At 40.7% G+C, this 22,097-nt stretch overlaps 1 protein-coding gene across 1 annotated transcript in view; it reads right to left on the reverse strand.

The window, feature by feature from the left end:
- Positions 1-22,097, reverse strand: part of DNAH10 (dynein axonemal heavy chain 10) — a 102,135-nt gene that overhangs the window by 4,573 nt on the left and 75,465 nt on the right. The window contains exons 56-76 of the mRNA XM_078848986.1: positions 20,824-21,005; positions 19,835-19,971; positions 18,686-18,903; positions 17,740-17,961; positions 15,952-16,099; positions 14,622-14,901; positions 13,462-13,691; positions 12,080-12,353; positions 11,452-11,556; positions 10,621-10,775; positions 9,458-9,612; positions 7,360-7,543; positions 6,217-6,417; positions 4,916-5,125; positions 4,442-4,537; positions 3,565-3,736; positions 3,085-3,216; positions 2,589-2,800; positions 2,328-2,495; positions 1,811-1,991; positions 404-549 (exon numbers count right to left, since the gene is read on the reverse strand). Of these exons, the coding sequence (XP_078705112.1) occupies positions 404-549; positions 1,811-1,991; positions 2,328-2,495; positions 2,589-2,800; positions 3,085-3,216; positions 3,565-3,736; positions 4,442-4,537; positions 4,916-5,125; positions 6,217-6,417; positions 7,360-7,543; positions 9,458-9,612; positions 10,621-10,775; positions 11,452-11,556; positions 12,080-12,353; positions 13,462-13,691; positions 14,622-14,901; positions 15,952-16,099; positions 17,740-17,961; positions 18,686-18,903; positions 19,835-19,971; positions 20,824-21,005 (3,808 nt within the window). The remainder of the gene's footprint in view (positions 1-403; positions 550-1,810; positions 1,992-2,327; positions 2,496-2,588; positions 2,801-3,084; positions 3,217-3,564; positions 3,737-4,441; positions 4,538-4,915; positions 5,126-6,216; positions 6,418-7,359; positions 7,544-9,457; positions 9,613-10,620; positions 10,776-11,451; positions 11,557-12,079; positions 12,354-13,461; positions 13,692-14,621; positions 14,902-15,951; positions 16,100-17,739; positions 17,962-18,685; positions 18,904-19,834; positions 19,972-20,823; positions 21,006-22,097) is intronic.

The following is a 22,097-nucleotide window of genomic DNA, read 5'->3' on the forward strand; positions in this document are numbered from 1 at the left end:
ACATGAATAAGGATCCTTAACAAGGATTAGGGTTTGCAGGATTGAACCCTTACGCCTTTAGTAAAGGTGCTATAAGAACCTTGCCTTCACTATTAGAATACTATTAAGACAGCCTTAATTTAAATCCCGGGTTGGGGCAGATAGGGGGACAGGGATGTATCAGCTTCCCCAATTTTCATTTCATTCAATAATCCTAATTGGCCAAAACTAAATGTGTCACCAAGTGATAGCAACTAACAGCAGAGAAATCTAATTAAGGAAGGCAAAAAATTATGCCTTGTCTATTTCAGACACAGTCATCTCTAAACCAATTTTGTTGTTAAAACGATCACATCGGTATGTGCTCTGCCTGTGGTAATAGGAAAGAGCCTGTCAGTCTGTCCTTGAGGGAAGATCTTCATACCTGTAGTTTGAGCCGGTGTGATTCGATAGGAATTATCTTTAGAATAGGTAAATCTACCGTCAAGACTTTGGGCTTGCTTCGGGCAAGACAGCAATTCTCAATGTCCCAGTCTGCTCCTTCCAGATATAGACCGGAAACAAAGCATCCTGCAGCAAGTAGAAAAGCAACATCTTGTAAATGAATCCATTTAAAAAGGATTCTTTTTTTGTAAGGCTCATTCTCTCTGGACTAGCCAGACCTTGTTAGTATGGGTTTACAGCAACCTCAGCGCATTGAAATACTGTAAATGACTCATGTGTTTACTTATTATGAATCAGGCACAAGCCAATTTCATGCAGTTTTTAAAATTAAAAATACCTTTAATTACACTATCTAGGGTAAACATTTTTAAAGGAGCTCAATCTTAAGAGCTACATTTGCAAAGGCACTTAGGTTCTAGAATCCCAGATTCACTAAACCCTTGCTCAGCTGCTTGCCTAAACTCACTCAGTGCCCAAGATTTTCCTGTAAAAGTGCCTGTTTCCACCCCTGGGCCCATGCATTGCTGTGTCCCTCTAGGTGTCCACATGCCTAAGCCCCCATGTGAGCCAGAAAATCCACTGATCTTGCCTGCAGGGCCTGAGCTAGGCAAGCTCAGAGGCTACCTAATGCCACACACCATGGTGGGGGAGGAGGATCTGCCTCATAAGTTGTAGCCCAGTGATTAGGATACTCAGCTGGGATATCAGAGACCCCCCTGACTTCAAGTCAAGTTAACAGCTGCCCCCGCCCCACCCCGGGAGAAGGGATTTGACCAGAGATCTGCCACCTCTCAGATGAGTGCCCTAACCAGTGAGCTAGTCCAGTGTGGGAATCCCTCAATTGCTCCTGTCGAAGCAGTTCCACTACATATAAATAATGAAAGAGGCAAAATGGGCCAAAGCATATGAGCCTGGTAGGTAAGGCACTCACCTGAAAGACCCAGGAAAATTGGAACAACCCAGTGACATTGCTCAGGGGTGTGAAAAATCCATGCCCCTCAGTACTGTAGTTAAGCTGACCTAAGTCCCCAGGCAGACAGTGATAGGTTGACAGAAAAATTCTTCCATTCCCTAGCTACCACCTCTCGGAGGCAGATTTACTCCAGTGCCAGGAGAACCTCTCCCTTTGCTGTAGTGTCCACAATGAAGCACTACAGCAGTGTAGATGTAGCATTTTAAATATGGACAGAGCCTAACTCCCATTCCCACTGAATACCTTGGCATCAGTTCCTTCCATGAACGGTCCTGCGTGACAAACAACTCCGAGTTCTTGGCTGCAAAGGTGTAAGTTAAAACAAACTAACACTCATTACCTTTGTAAAATGACCATTGTGTTTGCAGCCTAATTAACAACCGCTTTCTCAAACTCTGCACTGGAAAGTGCTACCTTGCCCAGGGCGCTCGGTGACTTCCTCTGCAGTACCATACTGGGTCACTTGTGTGTACAGGGTGGAGCGATCCAGTGGCCAGCCATTTTTCCTACAGGTGGCTTGAACAAGAGCTGTGAGATAAGACTCGGGAATCTGTAGTCCTGAGAGCCACATAACATTTGGTTCACCCTCATTAACCTGGAATCAATCACAAGAGAGACCTCTTTCAATTCCGAACTGCTCCGTCTCATGAGGGACCTGCCTGCTCCTCGTTCAAAACCAAGGGGTTCAGTGCTAAAGCCCTGCAACTGTCACTCAGTTTAAGTGGAAGCTGCAGGTATGAAGCATCTCTAAAGACTGGCCGATCAGCCCACTGCAAGGGTTCAGTAATGCCGGTGTCCCTACTGTAACGGAATGGGTTCGTTTCAAACAGCTTTTGGTGACAGCGTTAGGTGTTGAATCCTACAGATGGACTCTAATTTGGGCAGTAAATAATGCAGAGACAGCAGAGGGTTTCTCTGTTCTCTTACTCACCCAGGACGTGTACTGGTTATACCTATTCCTAAAGTAAATCATCCAATTTCCAAGTGTTTTTAGCGTGTCAGCTGCCAGCTTTCTCCAGATGCTCGGGATCTGTCCATTAAAGAGAGCCCGAGCCACTTCATCCAGTTCACTGCTCATTCCAACTTCCCCAGCCAAGGCCTGGGGAGAGAATTTGCAGAGACAGAACTTAAGAATTTCAAAGCCCAACAGATTGAAATGAGGAGGATTCCCTTTGAAACTGAATAGTCTTACTCTTTGTAGTTCAGCCAGGGATCTGGACATACGAATGATCAGTTTGTTAAACCGTTCCAATTCCTGCAATAGCACGACTGTTGTTGGTGAAATTTCTATTCCAAAAGTCTTTCTTATCTGGTCAAGATCAAATATTTGAGGCATCTTGTTTTCTATGTCCTTTGCAACCTGTCCAATATATTCATCTCGACCAATTCCACTGCCAGATTCCCCTGTAATTAGAACAGTTTAGCGAGTGCTAAATAACTTTTATGTTTTCTATTAGTCTAAATTCAAACATTTCCTATAGATTTTTAATACTAGCGGATTCTTGTTCCTCTCCTGCAACATCTTGCACATGGGCACCCTTCTGTGCCCATATGGAGCCATGCTGAAGTCAATGGCAATGTAAACACAACAGACTGCCCATGTGCAAGAAGTTACAAGACCAAGGTCTTAGGCATTCATGATTTACTTTTTGTTTGCAAGAACTGTATTCTAGGTGACAGAATCATACCTGTTTGAGGTTGCAGCTCAAGAAGATGAGACCACATATCTCGAGCAGCTTGTGTATAGTATCCGATTTCGGCATTGGGATGAAGACCAAACACCTCTGGGGTATTAGCAAGTGGTAGAGACTCTAGCTCCTCTATAACACAAAAATACATGAGGCTTATCCAAATGCAGTGTATTAAGATACAGCTACCAGATCTATTTGTGTCAAGGGTGTTTAATGTTTAAAAAGTAAAGAATGTATTAAAATTGTAAACTAAAGATTTTATAAAGAGAAGTGTGATGAGCTGACCACTAGACGCTCGCAGATTTACACACGTCTGACCTTATTAACCAAGGGAACAAAAGCATTTCAATCAGTGCACACAGTGGATGGCTGAAGTTTGAGACAGCCCTTATATAACAATAGAAATACAGAAAGGAAAACAGATTGTAGGTAGAATTTTTAAATAGTAACTTGTCTAGAAGGAAATGCATTTCTTACCAACAAACTCATCCTTTGAGTTCCCTGCTGGGATTTTATAATCAACCTCTTCATTTTTATAAAAATGGAATGGCTGAAATGTGTCAAATATGAAATCCCCTAAATACTCATCCATATATATGGTCAGAATGCGACGATCAAAGCTGTCAATTGCACGCCCACCGTACATGACCTAGAAATTGGTGAAACTATTTTATATAACATGCTTACTTGCAACAAGTAGATTTTAAAACTTTTGGAAACATCAAAGTATGTTTGGCTGTTGCATACTGCCCCTCCAAGAGGAAACCCTGTGCTTCTCTGGTAACACCTCCTTATGGGGCAAAAGCATGTGCTTGGACACTAGGGGGAGTCTAGAGATGGCTGCCAGATTGTGAAGACCATGGCAGAGCTGGTCCTCTCAAGCTTGATTACTGCAGGGACCACAAAGGGTCAAGAGCTCACTAAGATGCAAAATTTCAGTTTCTTCTGCCGCTTTACTGAAATATGTAGTGTGTAGCGAGAGCTCTGAAATGTTGCAACAGGAGCTTTGTAAATATCCCTTCGTATAGTTCACACTCCAGCACAGGCCTATTGTAATGATAATTCTTTGCAGTTATTCTGTGTAGTGCTTTTCATCAAAGGATCCCAAGGGCTTTCTAGTCAAGAATTAATTAAGAATCCCAGCTTCTCCGTGGTGTAGGTAAATGTTATGTCCCTATTTCACTGAGACAAAGAGGTGAAGTGACTTACTCAGGGCCATACAGCAATTACTTGAAAGAACCAGGAAAGACTCTTAGCCCACTTTGCTTGAAGATAAGATTGATCTTTTTGCAAGTGCTGTCCTTATTTACATGATTTCATTTTACCATCAGAGCTACTTAACAATCAGATTTACCTCTCCAATGAGATACTTGAGACTGCCCCATGGGATTTTGTCATCATTTTGCTGGTAGGCTTTGGTCAAGTATGTATTCAGGATTTCCATGCACACCTAATAACAGTTATTACAACATGTTGGATGAGAAGAGTCACAAATTTGTCAGGCAAGGATACAGACATTTAGTTTTCACAAAATTCTAATTCGTACATTAATCATCATGTCTTCCTCAAAAGAAAATGAAAAATAAATCTCACAAGAAACAGCCAGCAGGGGCAAAATGTAAAGAGGCTGGATCAGGAACCTGACTTGTTATTCTCAGCAATCCTGATACTGGCTAAAAGTAACTTTATAGACTCAGGGGTCTACAGGGTCTGTGATGACAGGGAAAGGAGGAACACTAACTTACTGTGAAAAGGAAGATGGACAGACAGAGCATATTTGCAAAGGTAACCTGTGCAAACTCAAGGGCCATTAGCTTTAGCTTCTTACCTGGAAATCAGATTCATTAAAATCATATGGTACATTCCAGCCAATCTTCCCAAACTTCCTTCTCTCCTGAACCACTGCATGGAAAAATGCTAAGACATAGACCAGTGATTTAAATGCGCCATGGGGGCATTGCTCAAGGGCTTCATGGGGAATTTTGAAGTAGGTGGCTCTCATATTCAGTTTCAGCCCATTCGGTGGTTCTGTTACAACCTAGCAAAAGATAAAAACCTCTCAATTAGCTGGCAAACTATTAAAGTTATGAACTTTACACTTTTGCTTCATACTAAAAATATAAAGAGCAGTTATATAACAACAATAATACTTTATTAAGTATACTTAATTATATTTTGAAATCAATTTCAAATATTTTGAATTACACATTTTAATTATGTTGCCTTACATCATCCTTCTGAGAAAGGTAAGGCTTATTAACCCTATTTTGCAGATGGTGAAACTGAGGCACAGACAACTTCTTAGCTTGATTTTCAAATGTCACAAAAGCGCTAATTTGTGCTTGCAACGGTCACAGCTGTGCTCACAGATTGGGTTTTTGTAGTCTTAAATGGAAGATATACACATAACTATGTTTTGCAGATCTGGGATGAAGCATGCCGGTGGTGAATATTTTAAAGATGTCATTGATACACTAAAATACATATCTGAATCAAGGACTAACTGTCACTCTGCTGTGTTAACATCTGTCAGATAAAATGATAATTGTCACAGCAATGATTTACAACCACAGAAATAGTCACCACAAAAAGAAGATTAGTACAGCATCTCTGGCTTGCCATTTATAAATAATCAGCTCATCTTGCTTGTGATAAATGCTTCAGCCTTACGTAGCAGCTGGAAACAACTGTCCTATAAGAACATTTGCCCTATTGACACTGTTGCCCAGCTAGACACAGACCTCGGCTCTACATTTTCAGCATTAGAGAAATGACAGGAGGTGTAGCTGGGTATTTCTAACCCACTCATCACCATGGTGTTTGGATCTAAAGGGCATTTACAAGTTCACTTTTACTGATGGATTGATTAAGAAGTATGTGCCTAAGGGTAGTATCAGATGAACACGTCTATTAAACTTATTTCACATCAGTGAAACCTCACCTGCTGGAAAACCAGAGGATGACAATAGGATCTTGCTTACAAAGAAAAAAGACAGCATTTAGGGCCCAATCCTGCATGCAGGCCACACTCCCACCAAGGTCAATTGGTTTTGCCTGAATAAGAGTGGCATGTCATGCGTAAGAGTGGTGTGTCATGCCCTCTGCTGGTGTTTCATCCCTGTACTGTACCTTTAAAGACTTCTGAAGTATTCCAATGGGAAAGCCCTGAGTAGGGTCAGTAGTCAGCCACAGGCGGAAGTCTGGATGAGGTTTAGTAATTCTCTCCAATGCTTTCTCCAAATCAATCAGCCATTTCACCAAAAGATGACAGTTCTGCAACATTAACCACTGTCCACGAGCCACTGCATTCTCCAGCAACTGCAGTGCAACCTGTGTCAATGAGATGGAAATAGCTGCCTATGAGTAAAGCTTGCTTTGACCCTGAAAGTGCAGGGCTTCTGAATGGTTTAGTGTCTCCAACTGCTTCCTCATAGCAAGAAAACAGAGCATTTTCCTTCTTTCTTTTGAAGCAGAATTCTCTTGGCACACTCTGAGGGAAATAAAAATGTGCAATTAAGCCATTGTTCCAATTCGCAGCGCCTCCCAGGAATACCTTGTGCTCTTCTATTTCATTAATTGCTTTAAAAATAAAAACAGCACAAAGCTTTCAAACACTTGAAAACAGTAATGAAGTAAGCTTAGCTCATTAGAGTGCGGTTTTCAAAAGAGCTTAGTATTGGTCTAACTCAGCTCTCACTGACACCAATGGGAGCTTTGCCACTGATTTCAAATGATAACAGAGTAGCCAAATGCTGAGTGTTTTTGAAAATCCCCCCACCATGTTAGAGCAGGGAAACAAGCGAAGGTACAAACAGAGCACAGATGAGGGTTTTTTTGCTTGCAAATACCAATACGCAGTGATGACGTTCCCTACATTCATATCAAGTGATGGAGCGGCAGGGACATTGACTGAAATCTGACAGCCTGCATATCTGCATCTTTTCAACCTCAACAGTTTTTTTGGTACAGGTGAGGAAGCAATTCTGAACCTGTCTTGACTCAAATAGCAAATTAACTGACCAGACAAATGTCTGCTCTTATTTTACAGAAAGTGATTGCTTCTAGGGCGGTAAGCTGTATGCCAGTTCCCACCCAGATTGCTTTGTTTTTAATGCACAGAGCATGGCTTTCCCAAAAGCAGGGGGTTGTTGGGACAGATGCCTGGACAGCCCCGTAATGTCAGAAATGAGATCTGCAGCAGTCACAAAATAATGTACTGAAGGCAGCTCACACACCATCCCGCTGAACTGTGCTTTGTCACAACAAAGATACCTTTTCTTGTCCTTGTCCCATGGCGAGGAACTTGAGTCGATTCCCTCCAAAGCCCGTCCGATCAGCCAGTTTCATGAGGTCACTGGCAGGGTCAGAGCCAGGACTTAGGATAAAAACAATGGGCGAGTTAGGTGTGCTCTGCTCGAAGATAGCTTCAAAGCTGATCACAGGAGGCTGAACATATCTGGGGGGTTGGGGAGAAGTACAATAAATTGGTACATTAATTTGCACAAAATATTTAAAATGCCATCTGTTAGGAGCGTTAAATGGGACAAAGGGCTATTAATCTCAGTTACCTGTTTAGGCAAATTATGGAAATACATGAACGGAAATTAATGATAATACTTTGCTGCAGTCCCTTCAATTCAAAGGATCTCAAAGTTCAGTACAAATTTAGGGGCTGAACCTGCAAACCCATCATCCAATGCAGTGTTTGCCTCACATGCAATCTATGGGACTATATGTAGGAGGAGTGAGATTGCGGGATTGAGCCCTTTAACTGAAACACTTACTATATCTATGGATCACATCACACACGACTGAAGTACAGCGACCTGTGGTGTGGAATTTGGCAGTTATTTAACAGTATGTACCTTAGGACAAGATGGTAAGTGGAATACTGTGTTCAACTGAAACCATGGGGAGAATTTACAGAGAATGAACATCACCACTGAAGCTGGAAATTGGCTCAGACAAAGGGTTAACACCGGACCTAATGAAAAGTGCGGCATGATCCTTAATCATCAAAGTGATACACCGTCAGTGCTGGGTACTGTACCCGAGTCTTGTAAACATTACAACCAGAGCTGGTCAGAAGATAGAATTTCTATTCTGTAAGAAATTCCAACATTCCAAAAATCTGTTTTCATTCTGAAACCAAACAAAGAGTCAGAATTTCCTGCAGAATAAAATATTTTAAAATTTTTGATATGAGGGTCAATGAAATGTTTCATTATGTTAAAACAATATAATATAAATAATAATATAATATATTAAATATATATATAATCTTACAGTAAAATTATTATAAAAATGAAATTAATCAAAATGATAAATTTGAAGCAAAATATTTTTACCTTTATAAAAACAAAATGTGTCAACATCATCAAAACAAACCAAGAAATTCAAAACGATTTGTTTCAACTCCCTCCCCCTCCAAATTTTGTCAAAATTGACACATTCCTGTCAAAGGTTCTGATAAAGCTGCATTTTGTGACAGAAAACTGTTCCATCAAATTTTTTTCAAGCAGGTCTAATTATAACTGATCTCAGCCCATTTTATGTATACTTTTAATGGCAAGGAATTTTTAAAACTTCTATTGATGCTTTTCTTGTTAAATCTACTGATGTCACATACATTGTGCACTGTATATATGGGAAGTATAGATGTTCAAAATAATGATACTTGTCAGTTTAGGGAGGGTACGGTGTTTTGGTGGGAGGAAGAGCGAATGGCAAAGATTTGCATAATGAGAGGGACAGCTAATTTCTGGTAAAGTGAAATGAGCAAAGGGCTAACATCTTCAGGTAGAGTAGCTAGGGGTTATCACACTGCCCCTAAAACAGCTGCAGCTCCAAAAATGCTTATGTCCTCGAAGTTATAAATACCAGCTAAAATAGGACACTTGCAATTCTTGAAAAATAAAATCCATCCAGTCTGATACAGAACCTTTAACTATGCATTAAGAGGCTAAATGAAAGGAGAAATGTACATGGATATGCACTAGAATTAGCTGAGGAAGGCTCTGGAGAAAAGCAGGGGATCATCAGTTACTCCTTTGCTCTCCTGTGAGCAAATCTTCCCCACATGTAAGGAAGCACTGGACAGGAGACCTTTTGTATACTTTTTTCCCCACTTTACACTGATTTTTCAATTAATTACCACCTGCTTTTTGTTTACTTTTCAAAGCTCTCAAGTCAAAAAAGCTTGTGAGAATCTAACACAATTCATTTTTCATTCACATTTAGGTTTGTGTCTATGAAATATCAATCTGCAGTAAATGCTTAGCAATTGATTCAGGTTACCTCCGACTTTCTTTGGTTCTTTTAAAACTTAGAAAGATTCTGGATAAAAAAAAAAAATATGACAGCAACTTACTTCTCATCCATTGTCAGAGTAACGTAGTCAGTTACTGCCCGATATATGCGGTCTACTCGGAAACAACGTAAAAGCAGCAGCTTCTGAAAATGTGTGAGACTATTTTGGTATTGCATGGGAAATGGTGATTGTTCCAGGGCATCCAGATCATACCACTGAGAAAGGAAATACAGTAGAGAACATGAGTTGATCAGATGGATAAATCAACCAAGTTTATTAGGAAAGATAAAGTCAATCTGATAACAGGACTGCAACAAGAGATACAGACATGGGGAAACAGAGAAGAATCAGAGAAAATTGAAACTAAACTAGAAAAAAATACTAAATAAATGCCAAAAATCAACTTTTTCAGTATAAAACGTGTCTATCCAATGCCATTGTCATACTTTCATTTTATGACAGGTTTCAGAGTAACAGCCGTATACAACTAAATGAGGTCACAAGCTCAAGACAATAATGGATGGTCTAGAGAAGGTGAATCGGAGATTCCTATTTACTTTCCCGCATAATGCAAGAACAAATGAACATTCAATGAAATTGAAAGGCAGCAAATTTAAAACTGATAAAAGGAAATACTTTTTTATACAACATGTAAGTACTCTGTGGAACTCACTCCCACAAGATGATAAAAGCTAATAATTTAATAGGATTTAAAAAATGATTAGAGGTAAAATCCTGACTCTACTGAAGCCAATGGCAAAACTGTCATTGACTTCATTGGGGCAGGGATCTCATGTTAGACTTTCAACTGGAAAACAAGAACATCCACAGTTACATAAGATAAGATGCTTTAAAACATTTAAAACCCTCATGCTTCAAGACATAAGCCAGTCACAAACTGCCCAGGGTCAGGAAGAAAGTTCCCCAGGCGTAGGTTATTCCAGATTTTTCATTATCAGTTTCTTGAACCTTCCCCAGAAGGATCTGGTACTGGCCAGTGTTGGAGACAGAACAGCAGACTAAATGGCTGACTGGTCTGACTATGGCCATTTCCATGTTTCTATGTAGATCATGCAATTACCCCCAGCTTCTAAAGAAACATCCAGTCAGGGAATTAAAGGGAAAAGCCAGTGATCGCTCAAACATTTTTAACAAGTTGGATCATGTTTGAACATTTAATTGAAGAGGGAGGGAATAGAAACTAGACTAAGAAAATCACTTACTTCTTTCCATACTTCAAGATTTTTTTCCACGTCATCTGGAAGAGACCCAAACTCCTCAGGAAATAGTTCAGATAGGCGAATTATGTCCTCCCAGCCTTGATCCAAAAGCCAAGTACATGGTTTCTTTCGTGTACTCTTCTCCAGGGAAATATTGCCTAGTCACAATTCAGAAAACTAAATAAATATCACTATCATAAAAGGGAGCACACTGACTTTTAATTAGTCTGCTGGAGAACAAGTTACTACTTTGCAAATATTTGCATGCCAAGTTTGTATTTTTGCCACTATTTATGCATTTAACTAAAGATGGACTCTTGGTGTAAAATCCTGGCCCCTCTGAAGTCAATGGGAGCTTTGTCATTGACTTCACTGGAGTCAGAATTTCACTGTTGGCCTTTCTGCCATCAAACAAGCTGGAAACAAATGCAAGGGACCACATCCTCTACTGGTGTAAATGAGCCTAGGCCTATTGAATTAAACTAAGCTATGCCAATTTACATCAGCTGAGGATCCACTGTGTCAGTTACAATGTGCTATAACCCGTTAATAGAAGTAGGTAAACTACTACTTTGTCTTTAGTTGAACATATGCCAGGTATTTTTGTTGAACATCTATTTTAAAATATTCTTCGGGGCTCAGGCTCAGCATGCTAAATTTTAGGATCTATATGATTTAGGAGCCCACATCCCATTGAAAGTAAATGGGACTTAGGTGCTTATGGAAATTTTACTAAGGAGCTAACTTTGATAGTCAAATATATGTAGTCAAAAATCTTGATTTTAATTCTGGAAGAGCATATAACTACTAGAAGGTACTAAGTATCCAAGTTACCTTTTAAAAAGAAGTCCAGTTCTTCTTGTGGGACTCTACCATCAGCTTGTTCTATTTTGATAGTCATATTAAAGGAAAATAATAACTTGTGTCTCTCAAACAAGCCTGAAATAAGAACATAATATTCTCATCAGTCTGCTTCTTAAGAATTTGGGCTTGGGACAAATTTCAGATCCAGATCTTGACTCTGATCACCCCAAGTTCAAGGTGGTGAATTTTGGTTCAGCCCGCTGTAGAGATCTGAGCCTGCTACAACATTCACATCCAGATCTAGCTTCAGATTCCAAACCATCTCCCTTCCAAAGCTCAGAGAGGTTGAGATCAATCTTTCTGGTTTGGAACCACTGCTATTTGTAACTGATTGTTTATTAAAAGTAGAAGTACTTCTTAAATATCCAGGGGATGGAATACAGCACTTCCCTGTGTCTCAGAGCGACCTTAACATGAGGGAAGAAGGGGTAGAGAATGCAGAAGCATTAGCAGCAAACAGAATATTTACTGAATTCAATATTTGTTGAAATTCCTTTGACAGCACAAAATTACATTGCTTTGCACAACTGACTGAAGGAATTCCCATTACAGTCATTCAAACATACACAATGCCATCCCAGTGCTTAATCACACTAACCTGTGCAGCCATAGTTATATATGTTGAATGTCAATGTATCCATGATATTTTTTAGCCTCTTTGGAAGAATTGAGTTGGGCATGGATTTCCGAAGCGAAAACCCAAACACATCTAGGAAGGAGGCCAAGGAGTATTGATACATGGTGTTGACAAGGGCCATTTCAGATAAAACAAAGAACAAAATGGCGCCCCTCTTAGCAGCAGGTCGGTAGCCATCTCGCAGCTTGTCAATGTCCACTGCTGTCTTCTCAGCCAGTTTGAGTTTCTCTGATACCTAGCAAGTGAGAAATGTGGCTCCCAAGCATTAATTTTATCCATGTATAACTACTACACAGAACTACATGGTTAATGATATGCTGAGCTAATCTGTGGCTAAACAATATTGAAACAGCATTTTGAAATACTATGAACAACCCTTCCAGGATTTAAAAATATATCAAGCAGTAAACAAGTATCAGCATTTATAAAAAATCGTATGAACACTGGCAGGTGTGCCATCAAAAGCCAGTTGCTGCCACAGAACCAAGAACATTTCCTTGAAACAATCCCACATTGAATAGCTAAAAATTCAAGTAGCCTTTTTTAAAGAAAAAAATCATATTAATAAACATTCTTTTCCCTCTCCAAAAATGCTTTAGTTCAGTTTATTAAATTTCCAGATGATAAAGTTGGAATATCTGTGATACAGAGCACTGTATGTTTGTAAGAAATACTGGAAAAGATTTACAAATTTCAGTGAACCTTCAGTTCTAATAAAACCATGCAAAGATTGTTTCAGAGTTGGAATAACATGTTACCAAAGATAACAGAGATAGATACATGCTTTTTTTTTTTTTTTAACTAAAAGATCCCTATTATAAGGAAGTCTTCTCTGAAGGTAGGCTTGCTATTTGTCTGATGGAATAAAATCCTCCCCATGGCACTGAAATATGTCATGATGTTACATCATGAATTCATGATCCAGATGAAGACCTTCTGACTCACCACCATCACATCAAGCAGAACATTGTAAAGTGATGGTGTTTCATAGGCCCAAGATTGACTTTGAGACTTCTGCACACTAAGGGATTTCCTCAGGAAATATCATGCTGTCTGGCCCCATACCTAAAGATAATATATTTCTGATTATGGATAAACATTCCTGGATCAAGTGGGCAACTCGGAGCAAACAAATTCTTAAAGAATTAAGATTTCTGTCTCTGGACACAAGTGCTAGATCTGTGCATGTATGGAGTTCTCATAGACAACTGCTCACCATGTAACTCTCAGCTCCTTTTCAACTTACATCCTAACTTAAGGAATAAAGGAGGATGAAACAAATCCCAAAGGAAAGACAGGGATTCCTACGTAGAACAACCATGAGATAAGGCTCTTATAGGTACCTCAGTAGCTTTGGCTTTTGTCTCCTCCAGGGTGTGCACCAAGTCCACATTATCCAACATGTTTCCTGTGGAAGTTGCCAGTTCCCGGAGGAGAGAATCTTCCAGATCTTTCAGCAAGTTTTTGTTCTCGCTGGTTTCCTGGATGAGATGTTCTCTCTGCTCTTCTAGCTCTCTTCTTTCAAACCCCACAATAACACTGAGCAGCTGATCCTCAAGGCCTTTTAGTGTAACTATGGATGGAAAATGAAGAACCATGTCCTCAGCACAATCTTCTTAAAACACAAGGTTAGCTTTCATACAGTTCCTTCAGGCTATATGATCTTATATAACTGTGCTGAAAAGACAGGTTTAGTTAACAGCATTGAGTTTTGTTCTTCTATATTGGTTCTCACCTGACACATCTAATAAGCAGCATGTAGTTTAGTTTCCTTTTAGACTAACAGCAGGAAGTGGAAAAATTTAACATTAAATCATAGAATCAGAGAATCGTAGGATTGGAAGGGACCTCAAGAGGTCTTCAAGTCCAGTCCCCTGCCCTCAAGGTAGGACTCAGTATTATCAGAGGCTGAATACAAGGAGGAGTATAAACAATATAACATACATTATAGTATTATACATAGTTAACAGGCACTGCAAATTCCACTGCCAGAGAGCCAGGACATTTCTGTCTCCCTCTTCTGATGTGGTCAGAGGGCTAGCCATTATTTACAGCAGTTGTTCTCTGTTTTCTAACTCATCTAGGGCCAGATTTTGACCCCCTTACTGCTACTGAGAAGCAGTTTGCCCCATGAGATGTCAATGGGACTAGTGGAGAAAGGTGTCAGACAACATGAGTAAGGATGTCAGAATCTGCCTTTCACTCAGGCCAGACCTGGATTTGCGCAGGTACACAACCAGCACTTAATCCAGCCGAAAAGCAGAGTAACTGCCTGGATTCATTGGTTTCAGACTAATGAATCTGCAGCTGGGCTCAATATCCCCTGGCTGAAAATGCTTGCATTTTGCAGTTGAACTCATCCAAACTCATGTGCTGTGGTTTCTGATACAAGAGAAAGGATCTCAGCTTTTTGGAGCAATAGCTCATCTGAGCCTAGTTTATGCCCTATATTTGCACTACTGAGCAGTTAATACTCTGTCTCTAACAGCATGCATATGCTCACCTGTATAGTTGATAACCATGGCTTTTCCAAACACCGATGGTGAATATTTAGGGTTAGCTAGCTTGGTGTTCAAGTACAATTTGAAGTTATTGTCATAGTCTACCTCCTTATCACCCAGTACGATAAATATTCGCCCCTGGGCAACTTTTATATTCTTTTCTAAGACGTTGTCAATCACAGGATCTATGTATTCATCTACATCATGGAACAAGAAAGGACTCCCATACTTTATGGCCATTTCTAGTTGTTTAAGGAAATCAGGGTCATTAAAGGAAGCCATCTGAAAGAGAACAGAAAAATGGAAAGATTTGGAACAGTTAATATTGAGTTCACTGAATATTTCTATTTTACAATAATTACCAGTATTCATTAAGCTTGCTGTTTGTCTATGCATCTCTGCCTTTCATCCTACAGATGATATAACCCTGATTGGGAGAGATCAAAGAAAGCACATTCTTGATTCTGATCCACTGAGAAAAACTATCCGCTTGGAAAACAATTATTTCCTGCTGCAACTGCATCCCTAAACACAATGTGGCCTAAACTTTTATCTATCCTGTTCTTGCAAGCACTGGGGCTTTCTGTGAGATGCAAGTCATGCACCTTGCAGCATGAGTAACAAGGCACGCCCAAAGTTCAAGTGAGTTTGCAGGTGCCATGCAGAACGAGCATCACATTGTTGGGTACCCAGAACTGAAAAGGTAGGGGTTTAGATGGCTAGGCAATGGAGCAAGGAGGGGAAAACAATGGTTTAGAGTGAGCTTGGAGAACTGGAACAGTGAGGGAATTGAGGATCATGGGAGGGTCATGGCCCGGGGGGATTAAGACTAAATAGTTCTTCGATACAACAGCATTTCACCTCCCCAAACAGACACCCCTTCCAGATGAACTCCTGAATTTTTGACAACATGCTTTATCACTGGAGAAGAGGCGTCTTGGTGGCATCTGCCTCTGGTCTTCCAATGTCACATAGCACTAAAAGAGACAGAAGCAGGATGTAAGCTGTTGCTCCCCTGCTGAGGGTAGAAGGAAATTGGAGCCCAGCATTCTTTGTTCCCAAAATTGGAGGTCTCTGACATGGCAGCTTGGCTTCTGGTGTTTCAAATATCCTGCTTCAATCCTCCACAGGCTGGATGCAGGGCGGGGTCACTATCCATCTGGATAATTGACTTTATGTTTAGATGCTTAATGGCACTGCACTTCCATCCTGTTGAGGCTCAACCATCATGACTGCCAATTCCCACTAGTAACTGGCGCCTTGGCCAAGGACAGATATTTATGCATCTTTCAAAACAATAAATATAAAAATAAAATGAAAATTTAGCTTCACCCGCAGATTATTTTTTTCTTCTTTTCTCCTGATCCAATTTAATGCCTGCTGCTGGGGGTCTATGCACAAGGGGAATCGGCTAGCACGTGTTGTCAGAATGCCATTCTGAACAGAGAGCTCATCTGGAGGCAAACCTTGGGAGCCCCACCTGGGAAGGAAACAGAGTAAAGATTGCGGTGTATTTTATTCTTTATGGTACAGCAGCATGCTTCACTTACGGGTAAACCAGTGCTATTCTACTGAGCATTCTATTACAACACCCTAGAACATACAGTGTATCATGGCAAAAACAACCTCACAGCAGCGAGTCAGAGCCTGGGTCTACAGAATTCCACTACAGTGCTGAAAATAGCCATGCCGATGTTTGGGCTCAGGCTCTGAAGCCCAGGGAGAGGAGTGGGTTTCAGAGCCCAAGCTCCAGCCTCAGCCCAAACATCTACACAGCTATTTTTAGTGCCACAGCATGAGCCTGAGTCTGTAGACACAGTCTCTAAGACTTGCTGCCATGGGTTTTCTTTTTGCCATGTAGACATAACCATAGGCTCCCAAGGGAAACAATGAAAGCATCATTGAGTTACTTATAACTAGCCTGGTTAAAGCACTAATTAATGTACTATGGTGAATAATCCTGAACTAGACAGAAACTGGTTTAAATGAGACAGGTCCTGACCCAGATCCACTGAAGTCAATGAAAGGACTCCCACTGATCTTTGCATCCCACTCATAGTCTGGATCTACTTTGTGAAACAAATTTTTCAATGGCATCATGTGGTACCAGCTATACTGAGTGCTATAGATGTACAAAGTACGATTTATTAGATTCCAGGTGCTCAGTTCACAAGAAGAAAGATGTTTTGTCTCTCTGCCAGCCGTGGAATCTGAAATTCTTCCTGGGATGCTTGTGCATCATGAGTAGTAAAGATTATACTCTACGAATTCAGCCATTGCTCACCCCGGTAAAAGCCCACTGCATTGACATTCTGACCTTTCTTACACTTATCTATCTAATCTCTATCAGGTACTTCCAGAGCACCAATCACTGTATAGGATTTAGGGGTCTTCAGTTGGTAGCCTAAGGGTAACAGAGAGCAGGAACAGAGCTCCAGACTGGAATTTAGTTAAAAACTCTGTTGATCATAGAATATCAGGGTTGGAAGGGACCTCAGGAGGTCATCTAGTCCAACCCCCTGCTCAAAGCAGGACCAATCCCCAATTTTTGCCCCAGATCCCTAAATGGCCCCCTCAAGGATTGAACTCACAACCCTGGGTTTAGCAGGCTAATGCTCAAGCTCAAACCACTGAGCTATCCCTCCCACCCTTGATCAGTGTGAGCAGAATACAGTATATTTCATATTGGAGAGGGGTCAAGATTAGACAATAGCTGTATTGGTTATGCTTGGCTAACAGGAGTAAAAAGTAGTTCAAATTTAATTTTGTCATTGGAGTAAGCAGACAGGACTCCAAATACACAGGGGGAAGATCTCTTTGCAAGGCACTTTGAGATTCTCGGATGAAAAGGACTATAAAATTATTATTCTCTATTGAGAAAGATGATCCCATTTTCAAACAGTCACTTTTCAGAGGCGACTGTACGCTGATGGCGTTTTTCTGATTTTCCTGATTTAGTGCAAAAACAGAGATGGGCCAAACCCAACCCCCTCCTCTGCCCCCGAACCCAACAATCTCCAATCCTGGATCCAGATTCAGATCCAAACTGTGTGACTTCAGCCCTTCTCTACACTCAGTAGCAGCTGGGCTGCTTTTTTAAAGCTCAGTGATTTCACATACCTGCTAATCTCTACGTCATCAGTCAGGAGGTTTTCCAATCTAAAAGGCTGGCTGAGAGGAATCTCTCGTGATTGGATATCTTCTTGCCACTCATGGTAGATCATCTCATTACGGAAATCCCAATTGAATGCCCCTTCATAGCTCAGAAAAGCAGCGCAAAGTAGACAGTCACCTAGCAGCTTCACTTTTCGTATTTTTAACTCCTCTAAATCATTTGTCCATCTGATAGAAAAATTAATGAATTCTGGGTCAGTCTGAGATCTTTTCTGCAGCAGGGGTCAGAGAACTCCAGCATTTCTAAAGCTGCTTATGTTTTAGCTTCAGGTTGAGAAGAGCCCCAAACCTACAACCAACCACATAGCACAGCAGTAATGGCAGCAGAAAGTTCAATTTGACCTGGATTTGCATCATGCCTTTAAACAGTACTTAACTGCAGCTACATTTTGCTTTTTCCATTTCAATTTAAAAGATTAACTGTGAGTCTCAAATATACCCAGTAAAGACTTCTGGATTGAAAAATCATATTATTTGTTTTTATTATTTTTCAGGGGCCAAAGTATGTTAGTTGCTTCACAGAAACAAACAAAACACACAGGGTGCAATTTTCAAAAGCACTTAGGGAGGTGGTGGAATCTCCATCCTTAGAGGTCTTCAAGGCCCAGCTTGACAAAGCCTTGGCTGGCATGATTTAGTTGGGGTTGGTCCTGCTCTGAGCAGGGGGTTGGACTAGATGACCTCCTCAGGTCTCTTCCAACCCTAATCTTCTATGATTCTAATTCCCATTTTCAAAAGTGACTTTCATTGAAACTTAGGCTCCTAAGTGCCTAAATCACTTTTGAAAACGGGACAAACTCCTACATCACTTAGGTGCTTTTGAAAATTTTATGCGTGGTTTCTGAGCTTACATTTTAATGCAAAAAATCTCTCTTCTGGCACTAGACTTAACCTTATATTTTCAGATCCCAAGCCAGAGATGAGCTTGTCAGCAGCGATAAGTCTCCTTTCCATGATCTCTGCTTCTTCTTGTAACTGTTGTTTTTCCCTTATTGCAGCTTCATACTTGTCACCCAAAGCTTTGAGCTCCCTCTGAATTGTCGCCAGCTCTGTCTGTATCTTTTCCAGATCACGTTTACTTAAATAGTAGTTCCGTTCCAACCTAGCCACCTACATTATGAAAGACATCATGTGTCATGTCTGAGGAGAGAGGAGTTTTATTTTTTGGTGCAAAATCATTGGTTTTCAACCTTCAATTAGCTATTTCATATATGTTTAAGACAATCTGGTAATAAATAGTGTAAGAAGAAAAAATAGGCACTGTTTTTCACCCAACTCCTCTCACCCAATACACGTATAATATGGTCTGATTCTCCAGTCCTGACACTGACAAAACTCTTAGCCTTGATCTAGCCAGGTACTTAAGCACATGAGCAGTCCCACAGACATCCATAAGAGTACTGGCTGCCTAAGGAAAAAGGGATTAGGGCCTAAAAGAACATTTAGAGCCAGGACTTGACAAATGCACTTGCCCATTGGCCAGCAGAAAACCTTCCTTGGTGAGCAGAGATGTTTCGTAGTCGTACTGGTAGGATTTATACTTTAATTTTATAAAAGAATTACATTGCTAGCCCTTTTTAAACAGGCCATAAAAATGGTTCCTGCTTAAACCAAGGAAATGGATTCGACATACCATTGAGTCCCTCTATGCTCAAATGCCCTGGGTATTATTTTAAGTGAGTTTTCAGTAGGCATCTATAACTTCCTTCTCCATTCTCCCCCCTCAATATTACATTACAAAACTCCTCCTTTTACTTCATGTTTTAATGCAAATAGAAACTGGTATCACAGACCTATAATACAATGAAAACAGCAGCTTGCAATTGAAAGCCTGGCTTCCTAAAGTGCTTTGAGGTTTACTGAGGAAAAGTGCTATATAAGAGCTAGGTATTATTATTACAGTGGTTCTAGCAAACACCACTTTCATAGCTGTTGACACTTTGACGCGGAGAAACACTGCAGTACATAAAATTCCCAAGTGTTATTTTTGTGGCAACAAACACTCTTCATAGTCATTTATGTTCATATTTGCACACTGTACCTTTTCTCTCTTTGGCCTGATTTCCTTAGCTACATCACAGTAGCTCATTACTGCCTCGACAAATTTTAACATTCCCAATCCTGCTCTGCTAACAGCTTCCATTTCTTCAAATGTCGTGTTAAGAGTCTTTAACAGAGCTAAACGTTAACACACAAAAACACTGCAAGTCAGTTTAATAACAATGCATAAATCACAAGAGCAATAGCTTTCCTTGTGAATCAAATCTCAGCTAGCTCTCTAGCTCTGTGGTATGTATTGGAACAAGGATGTGATAACCAATGCAAAACAATTTTACAGTATAAGGTTATGCTGCTGGACAATAATAAAACAAGCAAGATATTGTCAGATATTCAAGGACTTTAGGCCAGCTGACTCCAAGGGAAGCTGAGTGAGAACAGCACTTCACAGGGATTGCTCAGCATTTCTCAAAATCTAGCCCTTTGCTTGCTAAACGGCAGTCAAAGGTTATTATGCTCAATGGACCAAATTCTCTTCTCACTGACCCCAGTGTAACTCCACTGGAGTTACTCTGGATTTACGTTGGTGTAAGCATGAGCAGAATTTGGTCCAATTAGTTTGAGTTGCAGCCCACTGCCTTTCTGTGACACATGTGTGTTGTATCTTTAATGTTCATCGTGAAAATGATGTGACAATTATACTTTCCAAGTAGCTAAAAAACAAACAAAGGCCCTGCTCCACTGTTCAGTTTATGTCTAACCTTCTCTGAGCAAAAGTCAACCAAGATTACAATGCAAGTTAAGGCATAACCCTGTGCAGAGAGCAAGCACAAGGCCTTTGTGCCAGGAAAGACCTGGTTAAGCCCACAGTGCAAAACAAGTTGGGCAGAAGCCTCACGCTTGCCCTCGGCGCCAGGGTAAATTTCACCTGAAGAGAAGAAAGCATCCAGCATAGCAGCTAACATCTCAAATAATATTAATAAAACTCTACATTAAATTCCAAGTGCCTGATTCATTAGCTGAACAATTTACCTCGGACGGATTTAACTTGGGTCTGAGTAATTCCATCAAAATCTATCTCCATAAGGGATCGCAGGAAATTTGGGTCAGACATCATTCCTTTGGCCATCTTCCAGTTTAATTCTTTGTATCCTCTCATTATGAGGATACATTCACAAACAGTCTGCACCTGTTTAGGGGGCTTAGCAAAGGACCTAGAAAATAAACATGGGGAAAGGGGGGAAATAAAGTGCATGATGCTATAAATACATAACTCTTGTTGGAAGAGTTTTTTTTCCAACCAGTGGTGTTTAGTGCAAGGGGTGATATAATATAGCAATTCCCCAAGATACCTCCTCATCCAAGTGAGAAATACAATCCAATCCAAACAAGGAAAGATTTATAAACAGAGGCCTAAAAACTAAATATTACATTCATACAACAACTTCCTCAAGGTTTCTAAAGGAGTTCAACCATCAGAGAAATAAAACCCTTAACCATGTTTTTACTGGAGCTTAAAGCTGCATCAGCCTGCAGTAACAGTGACAGAACACAGGCAGCAGCTGTGCTGAGCTGGTTTTGGAAATAATCCTCGGGACTCCTGGCTAAACTAGCGTAATCTACTAGGGGAACAAAGGAGATTTTAGGATGGAAAGGTGAGAAGAAACTCATCAAAGTCTGATACTCTGATCTTTCCTTTGAATTACAGTAGCAGTTGTATCCCATCGTACAATATTTTCTTCTGGGTACTCATCTATCTCCTGTTTAAAGGTCTTTATTATATTAGGTGTATTAAATGTAAGTGTGCTTTCCTATTCAACATTATTTAACAACTGTGAGGGATGACAGGCCTTGAACCCGGACCCACAGGCAGCATCAGGCCACAACCACCACCAGCAGATCACCTAAACAACCAGAGAAAGGGAACCAGTGAGTGCTAGCATGCAGAGGGCCCCACCCCTGAAGCTCCCAATTGGGGGAAACATCCAGCACCCTTTATTGGCTGAGGCGCTCTATATAAACACGCTCTATATAAACACAACACAAGAAGTTGTCTGAGCAACCCCTGGCTGGCTGCTACTATGAGACCCCTCCTGCCTGCCTGACTCCTGAGCCCTGCATTCCTGCCTGCTCCAGGTCTGGCGAAAAGCAATGGTGTTTAACAACAGCCAGATGCTCCATTGGTGTAAATCGGCATAGCTCCATTGAGTGGCAGAGGAAGGTCAAGTTGCCCATTGCAAGGGGAACAGGGAGGAAGAGTGTCTAGAGGCCTAGTGGGAGGAGGACAATTAAGAAGTGTGGTGGGG

The sequence above is a fragment of the Lepidochelys kempii genome, chromosome 15 (assembly GCF_965140285.1).
Source record: "Lepidochelys kempii isolate rLepKem1 chromosome 15, rLepKem1.hap1, whole genome shotgun sequence".
NCBI lineage: Eukaryota > Metazoa > Chordata > Testudines > Cheloniidae > Lepidochelys > Lepidochelys kempii.